The sequence below is a fragment of the Buteo buteo genome, chromosome 10 (assembly GCF_964188355.1).
Source record: "Buteo buteo chromosome 10, bButBut1.hap1.1, whole genome shotgun sequence".
Lineage (NCBI taxonomy): Eukaryota > Metazoa > Chordata > Aves > Accipitriformes > Accipitridae > Buteo > Buteo buteo.
Window position 1 is genome coordinate 33,371,749 of NC_134180.1, and position 10,928 is coordinate 33,382,676.

At 64.3% G+C, this 10,928-nt stretch overlaps 2 protein-coding genes across 2 annotated transcripts; one reads left to right on the forward strand and one right to left on the reverse strand.

Annotated features, from left to right (window-relative positions):
- Positions 1–507: 507 nt before the first annotated feature.
- Positions 508–1,188, reverse strand: DYNLT4 (dynein light chain Tctex-type 4). Its single transcript, XM_075037589.1, has one exon. The coding sequence runs from the start codon at positions 1,186–1,188 to the stop codon at positions 508–510; it is 681 nt and encodes a 226-aa protein (XP_074893690.1).
- Positions 1,189–3,119: 1,931 nt separating this feature from the next.
- Positions 3,120–10,889, forward strand: BTBD19 (BTB domain containing 19). Its single transcript, XM_075039305.1, is given in 9 exon segments — positions 3,120–3,180; positions 3,183–3,309; positions 5,394–5,631; positions 6,047–6,100; positions 7,671–7,730; positions 9,009–9,077; positions 9,438–9,569; positions 9,800–9,925; positions 10,057–10,889. Coding segments are annotated over 9 exon segments (1,002 nt in total). The 3' UTR covers positions 10,192–10,889.
- The last annotated feature ends 39 nt before the right edge of the window (positions 10,890–10,928 follow it).

Genomic DNA, 10,928 nt, shown 5'->3' on the forward strand with positions numbered 1-10,928 from the left:
CTGTGGCCCGGGGGGCGGGTGGGGTGCCTGGGTCCTTGCACTATGACACCTGGTGTGATGGGATAGGAGCTGGGAATGGAGCCAGGAAAGAGGAGGGACTTTAATCTGCTCCATGAGCTTGCTTTGAAGGTGATCTGTTACCTCCTTCCCCAGTGCCGGTGTAATCAATCTGCCTGTGAGCAGCTTGTGCTGTGGGAAGTAGGCTGAGCTGCTCCCTGTAGCATGGCCTTGGGCAGCTGCCTGCTCCAGGGTAACGCAGCCTTTTGGCTTGCATTTGCTGCAGCTTGGCTCTGCTTGCAGATTGTGGTACTGGAAGCTACAGCATGGGTGTGAGCCCAGGCTGGGGGCTGTAGCGAGCATCAGGGCACTGAGGTGTGTCCATGCCTTGCTCCCTGTGTGTACCATGGCCAAAGACTCCAGGTATGAGCCACAGCTAGAGCAAGCCTCTTTATTTCAGCTGTTTTCCCCCTGTAGCTCTACAAGGCTGGGTGGAGGGAGAGGCAGGTGTTACTCAAAGTAGACCCCATGCACTGTGACCACAGCGAAGAGGGAGGCATTGGAGAAGGTGGCAGAGGCAAAGCTGTCGCTCTCGGGGTCCCACAGTGCCCGGCTGGCCACCAGCAGGCTCTGCTGGCCCTGCTGGCCCAGCAGCACGTGGCAGACCAGCTTGTAGCGGGGTGGCACCACTTCCTTCACCTGGTTCTGCAGCAGCTCAGCCAGGCTCTGGGCTAGCAGGGCACTGCCCTGGGGGCTGTAAACCGTGGTCCCCAGGGCACTGGCCAGGGCCCCCTCCAGCACCCGCTGCACCCGCCCCGCGTTGAACTTGCAGCCTTCGTCCGGGCCCATCCTGTAAGTGTTTTCAAGGCGGGTCTTGAGGATGGGCTGGAAAAGGGGGAGCCCGGAGAAGCTCACGCGGCTGTGGAGCATCCAGGGGCCGATGGAGGGGCGTCTGCCCCCCGGGGCTGCCCCGAGTGAGCTGCGGCGGCTGGCCAGGGGTGCCGGGAGGGTGCTGAGGACGGAGCTGCGGCGGGAGAGCAGGGGTGGTGGTGGTTTGCCTTCCTCGGTGCTCCGGGCTGGGGCTGGGGGCTGGGAGCCACGGCGGGTGGCCCGGAGCAGAGGGGCTTCAGTGTTGTCTGCAGCTGTCACCTGGGCTGGCAGGGCCATCTCTGGGGACAGCTGCTCAGCCATATGGGTGGCCTGGAAAGGAGAGGTGGCTTTGAATGTCAGGGGGAGGTGGCTTGTCCCCCAGTCTCTCTATCCCACTTTTTCCTCTTTGCTTCTCCCTGTCCCCTGCAAATCCCATGCCTCCTGGCATGCGGGTCTCTGTGGGGCTGGATGCAGAAGGGCTGGGGGGACTGTGGCAGCTGCCTTCCCTTCTCCAACACCTCCATCCCCAGCAGCCTTGGCCAGCTGGGGCTGTTCCAGCTCAGCCACACATGGTCCGTCCAACCCCCTGCTCTCCCCTCTCCAGCCTTTCCCCCTGCTACAGGTGAGCGACTCCTTCCCCTCCAGCCTCCCCAGCCCTCCTGCCTGCATCTGGTCCCACACTTACCCCAGCCCCACTCCTGCCCTGCTGGGGTAAACCCAGGGGACTTGTCTCCAGCTGATGTTGTGTTCCCAGCTAGCCAGGACCAACCTTGGTCCCACAAGTCACAGTGAGCAGGGCTAAACCTGTTGTGTTCCTGAAGCATGAAGTGTTGCTACGTGACACTGTAGCTCACCAGGGCTGCTCTGGGGCATGGCTCCTGTAACTCCTTGTTTCCTGGTCCCTGGACAGCCCTGTCCCCTTCCACTGCTGCCCTGTCTGCATTTCCCAGCTGTGCCAGCACAGGGACGCAGTCGCTCAGAGCATGTGCCCTCCAACCTCAGCTGCTCCCTGCTAGCCCTGAAAAATGCTTGCTGCTGTTGAAAGGAAGAGCAGGGGGTGGAGAACAGACGCTGTGATCACCGCTTTGCACCCCAACCGTAGGGTGCATCAGACCTGGGACCTCCAACAGCTCGATTTTACCCACAGGTTTGCATCCTTCAGGTACTTATCCCCCCTGCACCGAGGGAGAATGTTGATGGGTGGGCACCCGCTGAACACAGCTCTGCCACGTGCTGGGGACCCTGCTGCCGCAATGCCCTGGCCCAAGGGCAGGTTTGCTGGGGGCTCCTGACCCCAAGCGGGGTTTCTCTCCGACGGCGGAGCCCAGCCCAGCTGGTACGCCACGGCTGCCCCGTCAATGTGCCTTTGTCTAGTCCAGCTGCCGAGCTATTTGAGGAAAGTGGAGACGGCTTTTGTGTTTCTATCTCCCGTCAAAGGTATTTATAGCCTGCCGCTGACTAGCGCTGCCAAGCGCGCTGGCAGCTGGACCCCGCTCCCTCGGGGTGCTGCCATCGGCTGCAGGTCCTGCTCCTCCCTTTCCCTCCCACTGCCACTGGCAAGCGAAGTGGGTCCCTCCGTGGGCATCCTCCCTGCGTCCCTGTCCGTGGGCTGCTCAGAGCCAGCCAGGCTTGTGAAAAAAAAGGGATGGGGCATCCCCTGGCACAGCACTTGGTTTGGGCTTGGGCAAGGCTGGTTATGCTTTTTCCTGCCTGTGATCGCTTGTGTTCTAAGCAGACACGAGAGCTGCAGGGCTTTTGCCTGGAGCATCGGCAGGAGAGAAGGCTTTTGCCGTTTCAGGAGGCAGATCTCCCCACTGGGCTCGACTTTGCTCCACTGCCGGTGCCGGGGACCCAGCCATGCCCAGCGGCTTTCCGTGGGGGCTGCGCATGCGGAGGTGGGGGTGATCTTTGTTTGTTTAACCTGTGCGTGTGTTGCCTTTTCCAAAATCCCAGCCTCCTTGCCCCATCCACAGGCTCCTCCGCAGCAAAGCAACCGGCTGGGGGGCAAGCCCCGTGCCGGTGGTGCCGGGGGCCACGCTGCGAGCCACGGCAGCGATACGCCACTCAGACCGAGCTGCAGGCCTGCTTCCCCGTTCCGATCCCAGCTGGCAAACGCCCAGCCAGAGCCGCCTCGGCAGCAAGGGTGGGCTTCGCCGCTTCGCCGCCCCCCCTCTTTCTCCTTCCCGCTGCCTCCCTGACAGCCGGGCGGCCTGGTCGCGGTGCTGCCTGCCAGGTTTCCCTAGCAATGCGCCATGCCGTACGGCGCAGCGGCCTCCTCCCTGCGGCCTCCGAGGCCGGCCGGCCTGCCTCCCGCCCGCGCCGCCTTCCTCCGCCGCCCTCCCCAAGGCAGCCCATGGCCGGACCCTGCTCGGCGCGGCTGCAGGGCGAAGCGGCCGCCTTCACCGCCGCCCTCCGCACCCTGGTCAACAACCCCCAGTTCAGGTGAGGGGCCGAGGGGCCGCCAACACACACACCCCCCCCAGCCATGCCGAAGCCCCCGGCGCCTGCTCCGTGCTGCTTTCCCGTCAGCCTGAGCCCTGTCGGGGGGGGGGGTAGGGTGGTTTGGGGCCCCTGGGCGATGTGGGGAGCCCAGGGCAGCTGGCGGGGCAGGCATGGCTTGTGGACACCCCGGGGCACCCCGCGGTGCTTTTGCAGCACTCCCCCCTCTCCCCGCTCCCGATAGCCGCATGGCTGCTCGGCTGCATCGCCCCCCGGGACAGCCACCCCTTCTCTGGAGGAGGGAAGGTCCCCGGGTGCGCCCAGACCCCCTCTGTCCCTGGGCATGGTGCCAGCAGGACAAGGCGGCGTCCCAGGCTAAATCCCGTGCTGGGGCTCCCGCCCTTGCCAGGAGTGGGGGTACTGCAGCTGCCGTGCTCCCCAGGGGCAGCCACCCGTGCTCAGCTTCACCGGTGCTTTCCTTCGACATCTCCAACCTCCCTGCACCCCAGAGGGCAAGCAGCAGCCCCGCCGCCGGCCCCCGTCACAGCGCCTGGCATCCCTACCGCCTCCTTGCAGAGCAGGGAGTGGAGATGGAGAGCCGCTGCTTCGGCTGCCCCCCACCTACATGGCATGGCACAGCCTGCCTGGTAGCGGTCTCGCTGTGTGGTCCTCTTTGCCTGCTTCATGCTGAGGCCTGGCACAAAAGCCAGTGCTATCTGAGGAAATCCCTGTCCCTGATGAAATTTTGGCCACCCAGAAGAGAAATCCCGGTGAAAACTCCCCAGCCACAGTGCCAGGCAGTGGGGAAGTGGCTGCCGGCACCTGGTCATTCCCAGCCCATATCCTGCTGCTCTCATCTTGCATCCCACACCCTTCATCCCGCATCCTGCAGCCTTCATTCTGCATCCTGCAACCTGAAATCTGCACTCCGCATCCATCAACCTTCGTCCCGCGTCCTTCATCCCACATCCTTCCTCCTTCAGCCTGCATCCCGCAGCCTGCACCCTGCAGCCTCCATTCTGCATCTTGCATCCTTCAACCTTTATCCTGCATCTTGCAGCCTGTATCCTGCTTCCCAGACCTTACACCCCATAATGACAGCCTGCATCCCACAGCCTTCACCCTGCTTCCCCCACTTGGCCTGTGGACCATAGCTATGGAATGGTTTATTTCAGCCCCCTTACAGTAGCAGTCATGGAAGACCTGTCAGGCTCTGCTCCCACGACCCAGCAAGCCCCAGCCATGTGTATCCTGATATATATGTGGGATGACCCAGGTGTCCTTCCCTCTGGTGGGCATATCCATCTCCCTGTGGGACACCATGAGGGTCAGGCCATGGGTTTGTGCATGGCCTCATGGCAGCTAGAGTTTGGGTGCTCATTGCCCTGCTGGAATGGAGGAAGAGAGGAGGAAGGGATGAGGGGATGGATGGGCCATGGCTGCATGGTGCACACAGGCTGGAGACTCCTTGCCCTTTGCCCACCCCCTTTCCCCCGGTCTTGCCTCCCTTTCCTGGGGCCACGGGGCTGGGGAACCATGCTGGGGGGCTGTGGGGGACGAGGGCAGTGGGATGGACCCCATGCCCCAGTGTGCACCACAGGCTGCCCTGTCCCAGAGGCCTGGGGAGGGCCAGTGCTGGCCCTGCTGGCAGCAATGCTGGAGGCTTTGCATCCCTGAGCCTGTGAGTCAGTTCCCGTGAGTCAAGGGGGCTGAGCCTGGTGGCAGCCGTGCCTTCTCTAGCTCTGCTGTGCCAAAAGAGAAAGCCACTTTCTCTAGCTGTCCCTGGCCTTTCTCTGCTCTGTGCCAGCACCCAGGGCTATCTGTACCAGCACCATAGCTGGCTGTGCTTTCCAGAGGACCCGTCTTACTCACCCCGCCTGCAGCATTCATATAGCCGCAAGGAGCCATCAGCAAACACTCCTCCGTGCCTCTGCTGGGAAAAGCCCCTGGGTTAAAACTAAAAGGCACTGCCCCGCTGGAATGGGTACCCAGCTGGTCCCTGCCTGTGTGCCCTGTCCCAGCCCCAGGACATCCCGTGCCCTGGCTTTCCAGGCACCCCATCCCTCACGGTCTTCTCTCTCCCACAGCGACGTGACATTCGTGGTGGGCCAGGAGCAGCAGAAGGTGTTTGCGCACCGCTGCGTGCTGGCGTGCCGCTGCCAGGCTTTCCAGGGGATGCTTGGCCAGGGGCCAGCAGGCAGCGAGGACTCTCCTAGCAGCATCCCACCCCAGGGCCCCTTCATCCTGGGCAACGTGCAGCCCGAGGTCTTCCTGGCCGTCATCGAGTTCCTCTACACCAACAGCGTCACCCTCAACAGCCACATTGTAAGTGGGGCTGGGGCTGGCAGGGACCATGGTCATGGGAGGGACAAGGGGGGGATGCAGAGTTAGGGGGTGCTCTGCAGCTCCTGGTGTGCCGAAGGTGGAGGGGATGCTCTGCATGATGCTTTCTGGCTGGCTAACAGTGCAATGAGTGTGTGGGGTCTCAGCCCAGCACAGTGTCCAGAGCACCCTTTTCCACACGTGTCTGCCCCAGCTGGCTGTGTAGACCTTGGATGCTGGGAATGGGGACACTACAGCAGGACACCTTCATGTGTCCCCATGTGGCAGCCCCTTCCCCCCTCATGCCCTGCCTGGGAGCTCCCACGGAGGCAGGAGGATACACTCCCTTGGCCCCTGGGCTGCCATGCCCATCTGTGGCCCTGCCTGTAGATGCTCACAAGGGCTGTCTTGCCTGCAGGCGCTGGACGTGCTGACCTCATCGGTGGAATATGGCCTGCAGGACCTGTGCAAGGTACGGCCCTGCTTAGACTGGGGGTGGTGGTCCCCAAGTGCCCCTGTGCTGAGGAGCACCCCAAGATGGTCCCTGTGTGGCTGGTGGCTGGAGGTGGCTCTGAGGATGGCACCGTGGTGCATCACTCAGGTCCAATGCAGGCTCAGCCCCTGCTTCTCGATCCCAGAGGGTATCTCCGGTGGGATCCCCCTTGAGGGGGTGCAGCACCGGCTGGGAGCCGCCCAAGGGCTGGGGAATCCCAGGGAAGAGCATGGGGCCTCACGTCTCCCACATGGCAAAGGGCAGCAGGAAAGCCCCTATGCCGTTGCCCACGGGTGCTCTCCGGTCGTCTGGCAGGATGATGCCGTAGGGAAAGCCCCAGTCCTGGGGAGCGCTCAGCACCCCAGCCACGGTGCTGCCAAGGGGGTGCTGCTTCAGGCAGGAAGGTCTTGGGAAGGGACCAAAAAGGAGGGGTAGGAGCAGGACGAGGAGAGGACAGGGAGCTGGAGCAGCCTGGTGTTGGGGAGGGCAGCCGGGCCACGTCATCAGAGTGATTCCTGAATTACGGCCAGGCTGATCGCGTGACCTGCCATCTCATGCCTGGACTTCCCCTCTCTTCCCACCGCGCTAAGGAAGGACCTCACTGAGGAGCTGAGGAACCGCGGGCTGCTGTGTGCTGGGGCGGTGGGACGGAACCTGCCCTATCACCCCGTGGGGACAAGCTTAGCCCAACCCCAGATGTGACACGAGGCTGTGAAACAGCTGGCTGGGCAGCGAAGGGACATAAGGGGTGTTGCAAAAAAGGGTGACGCAGTGTCCCAGCCACGCAAGTCCACCCCCACCATCCAGCAAATGCATCCACGGGAGGATGACCTGCAGCGGGCAGAGGCGTAGAGGAGGGGTGGAGGGGAAGGGGCTGACCAAGGGCAGCTGGGGAAGCCCGTGGCGGTGTCCCCAGCTGCCGGGTGACCTCATGTCTCTCCTGCCAATGACTCAGGGCCCTTCTCCTCCAGCTGACAGCTCCTCCCTGCATGTCACATCCTCTTGGGTTTCCCAGGGGTTCTGACCCCTTTTCGTGAGAGGCAGCTGAGACGGGCAGGAGAGAGGTCCTGCTCCCCAATAGAGGTACCCGTCTGGCTGCATCCCGCTTGCATCGCCCACGTGTGGGCTGCAGCCAGAGATGCTGGTCCCCCAGCAGTCACAGGCAGAGAGCAGCTGGCAGGCAGGGCTGGGCAAAGCTGGGGTCACCCAGTGCACTGCAGCTGGCACCAGGGCCGTCCCCCATGGCAGAACATGGCTGATGACTGTGGCCAGGGTTAGGTGACCCACCAGGGGCTGGGGTTTGGTCACATCGAGCTCGGTCCCTGGCTGAATCAGTGCCCGGGCTGGCTGCCCACAGGCCGTGCTGAGAGCTCTCATCCCACAGTCCGTCACTGCCTTACGAAAACCTGGGGGGGCTGGAGGTGCCTCCACCCCATGTCCCTTGTCCCATATCCCATGTCCTGGGGGCTCAGGGGATGCTGAGAGTTGCAGGAGGGGATGGCAGGTCTGGGTCCCCCCTCTGCCCATCCTCTCCCTGTCTGTCTTCCAGCTCTGCGTCAAGTTCATCAAAGACACACTGAGCGTGGAGCAGGTCTGCGAGGCCCTGCAGGTAAGTCTGACCCCAGTGGGGTCACAGAGGCTTAAAAATAACCCATCCTATTTTGGGGCAGGAGCTGGCCTGACCCTCCTGCTCAGTGAGGCAGGATTTCCTACCCACCCGTGGCCCAGCAGCTGCCCTGCCAACTCCTGGGCACATTGTACCAGGACTGCAAAGGACCCTGGGGCCACCACAGCCTGGCAGGGAAATGTCCTCCTCCTGAGCAGGGCTGGCCAGAGCTCCCCAGCGCCAGGACCTTGCCATCATCTGTCTGAAACAGGGAGGCACTGGGTTTCTGGGAGCTCTCATGGTTTTGAGTCCAGTCCCAAAAACCCTGCTGAGGGTTGGGACACCTAAAAATAGCCTTGGGGGTGTCCCAATGGCCCTGCCATGCTGCTTGGTGGGACCAAGGCTGCTCCCCAGAGAAGGGGGATTTGTTCCATCTCAGGCCGAAGCGATGCTCTCGAGGCGAGATGCTGGCCCCAGAGCACAGAAGCTCCCGCCAGACGTGGTGCCAGACCACCGTGGCGTAAACAGAGCTAAAACTGGCCCAGAGGAAACAAACAGAAAACCCCAAAACCCCAGAACAAAACAAACCTGAAGAAAACATCTCGCCTTCCCTCCCTGCTTGCGTCAACACCGGTCCCCTGCCGTGATGGAGGGGGAGGGGACGCTGGCCCTGCCTGTGCTGGTCCCGAGTAACCCCCACGCAGGGGCTGCCACCGCGGGGGGGACAGGGACGTGTCCTCCTGGTGCCCAGATGGGCAGTGCGAGCCCTTGGACGAGCATCGCTGGGTAGGGTTGAGGGAGGATGAGACCACCCCAAATTCCTGCTGCAGTGGGGTTGGCAGCCATGGGGCTGTCACCAGAGCATGGGGCGCATGTGGGGGGGGGCCCTAAGCTGACCCTGTGCCCACACAAGGAGACCTGGGGATGGGTGGCCCCATGTCTCTGTAGTGTGGCCTTGTGAGAGCAATGCCGGGGCCCCTCATCCACCCAGGGCTGGGTGACATCCCTGAGCAGCAGCGGAAAATCGGGTGTTTCCTGCTGATGTTGGGGCTGGGTGACCGTTGTGGGTGGTAAAGCCACCAAACCCTTTGCCACGGGGCAGGCCAGGAAAGGAGGGAACCTTGGTGCCCCTTCCCCACCATACCCACACCGTGGCACCCACGCATGGGGATGCTTATCTCACCTGGATTCCTGAAAGTGCCCATGTCCCTGTAAGGCTTTGGCAGGGGGGGGGTCCCTCCTGCCCTGGACCCTTTTGCAGGTGTCTGTGTTGTCCCACAGGCTGCGGTGACCTATGGGCAGGCAGATCTCCAGCAGCACTGCCTGGCCTTCATTGAGGGCTGCACCGCGGTACGGCTGTGGGCGATGGGGGAGCATGGCACTGGGTACCCCAGGGCATGGGGGGCATGTGGCATGGGGAACACTGGGGGACACAGCATGAGGCAGGGGAGCAGGGCCCCTAAGAATGGGGTGGCTGGAGGCTGGGCAGGGGAGGAAAGGGAGCAAATGGTGTTTGGGGAGAAGATGCTGGGTGCCAAGTAGAGGCTGGTAGGGGGGTACTGGTGTGCCAGGTGATGGGGTATGGGTGGGGGGATGCTGGGGTACCAGGCAGAGATGGTGCCAGGATGGGTCTGATGGCCCATAGAGGTGGGGGGGGGGGGCGGTGTGGGGTCCTGGTACCAGTGTCCTAGTGCTGCGGTGTGCTGGCAGGCGGTGGTGCGGACACAGGGCTTCCACGAGCTCTCCGACGTGGTGCTGGCACGGGTGCTGCGCAGCGACCGCCTGGCCGTGGACGAGCTGGACCTGGTGCAGGCTGTGCGGGAGTGGGCACACGTCAGCTCGGTAAGTGCAACATGGCGGTGGCGGGGCAGGGGGGGTGGTCCTGGCTGGGCCCCAGACAGAACCACCCAGGGGTGCCTGGGCCCCCACCAGCCCAGGCAGGGAACCCAGGCGCCCTGTCCCTGAGCCCAGGGCTGTGTGATGGGCACGGAGGCTGTTTCACCCCCCTCCAAACACCCCCCCGGTGCCCAGGACGTCAGCAGCCCCATCCTTCATATCTCGCTGGCTGGCAGGCTGTCCTGGAGCGCCCGGTGCCTGAGGTGGCTGCCCTGCCCGTGCGGGAGCTGCGCCTGCCCTTGCTGGCACCCAGCGAGCTGGTGACGCTGGAGAGCCACAACCAGCGGGATCTGCTCATCCCGGTGAGCTGCTGCCTCTTCTTGGGGTGCCCTGGCTGACCTCTGGGGCTGGAGGATGCCGCAGGGCCGGGTTTGGGGGGGGACACCACTCTGTGGCCATGCTGATGCCCCCATCCCTCTCCCTGACCCCATAGGCGGAGAACATCGCGGCAGCCTGGCGGTCCCACGCGCTGAGGAAGGGCAGCGGGGTGCCCTCCCGCCTCTGCCGGCCCCGGCGTGGCACGAGGCCCCGCGACCACCACCGTCACCTGGACCCACATGCCAAGTAGGGGCCCAGAGCCGAGGTGTCCCCCCCCCCCCAGCTCAACCCGGGGGCTCGGGCAGCGGCAGTGTCCCCGGTCAGATGCTCCGCAGTGGGGCAGGCTGTGGGGCTGGGCACTGCCGGAGGTGCTGCCGTGGCCAAGAGCATCAATCAAACGCTTTGCCCCACGCCACGGCTTCGGGGTCAGGGCAGGATGCCCAGGTCACCCCAAGAAACGGTGCGGGGACTATGGGGGGGGGGGGGGATGGAGCTGGTCCATGGGGTGGCTGCGAGGACATCCAGGCGCTGCGGTGACCGCACGCAGCCCGGGCAGTGACCCCGGGGGTGGCGGGGCTGCAGGGGTCCCTTGCGGGATGGGGACAGAGGATGAGTTGCCCCTTTCCCAGCCCCCCCCCCCCCCGCCCCAAGCCGGGCCCTGTGCTGGGGCCCTTCCCCAGGGCCGTGCTGCCCTCCCCCGGCAGCGGGGCTGTGCTGCAGCGGGCAGCGAGCACTGGCACCGGCCTGGGGAGGGGCACAACGCCCCCCCCCCCCCCCGCCATGGCAGCGGTGGGGAAAGGGGCTGAGCAGGATGGGGAGCCTGGGGCTTGAGGGTAAGGGGGGGGGCAAGTGGGAGGGGAGAGCCCGGCATCTCTGCACCCTGCACCAACACCAGTGTCCCCCCCCCTCAGCCCTGCCAGCATCCCCCAGCCCCTGATAGCCCCAGGGGGGGACAACAGCCTGCCAGGCCCCCCCCCCCCCGTACCA

Bases quoted from the DNA above. Each gene is read 5' to 3' on its own strand.
- DYNLT4 (XM_075037589.1), bottom strand. From the start codon at position 1,188: ATGGCTGAGCAGCTGTCCCCAGAGATGGCCCTGCCAGCCCAGGTGACA.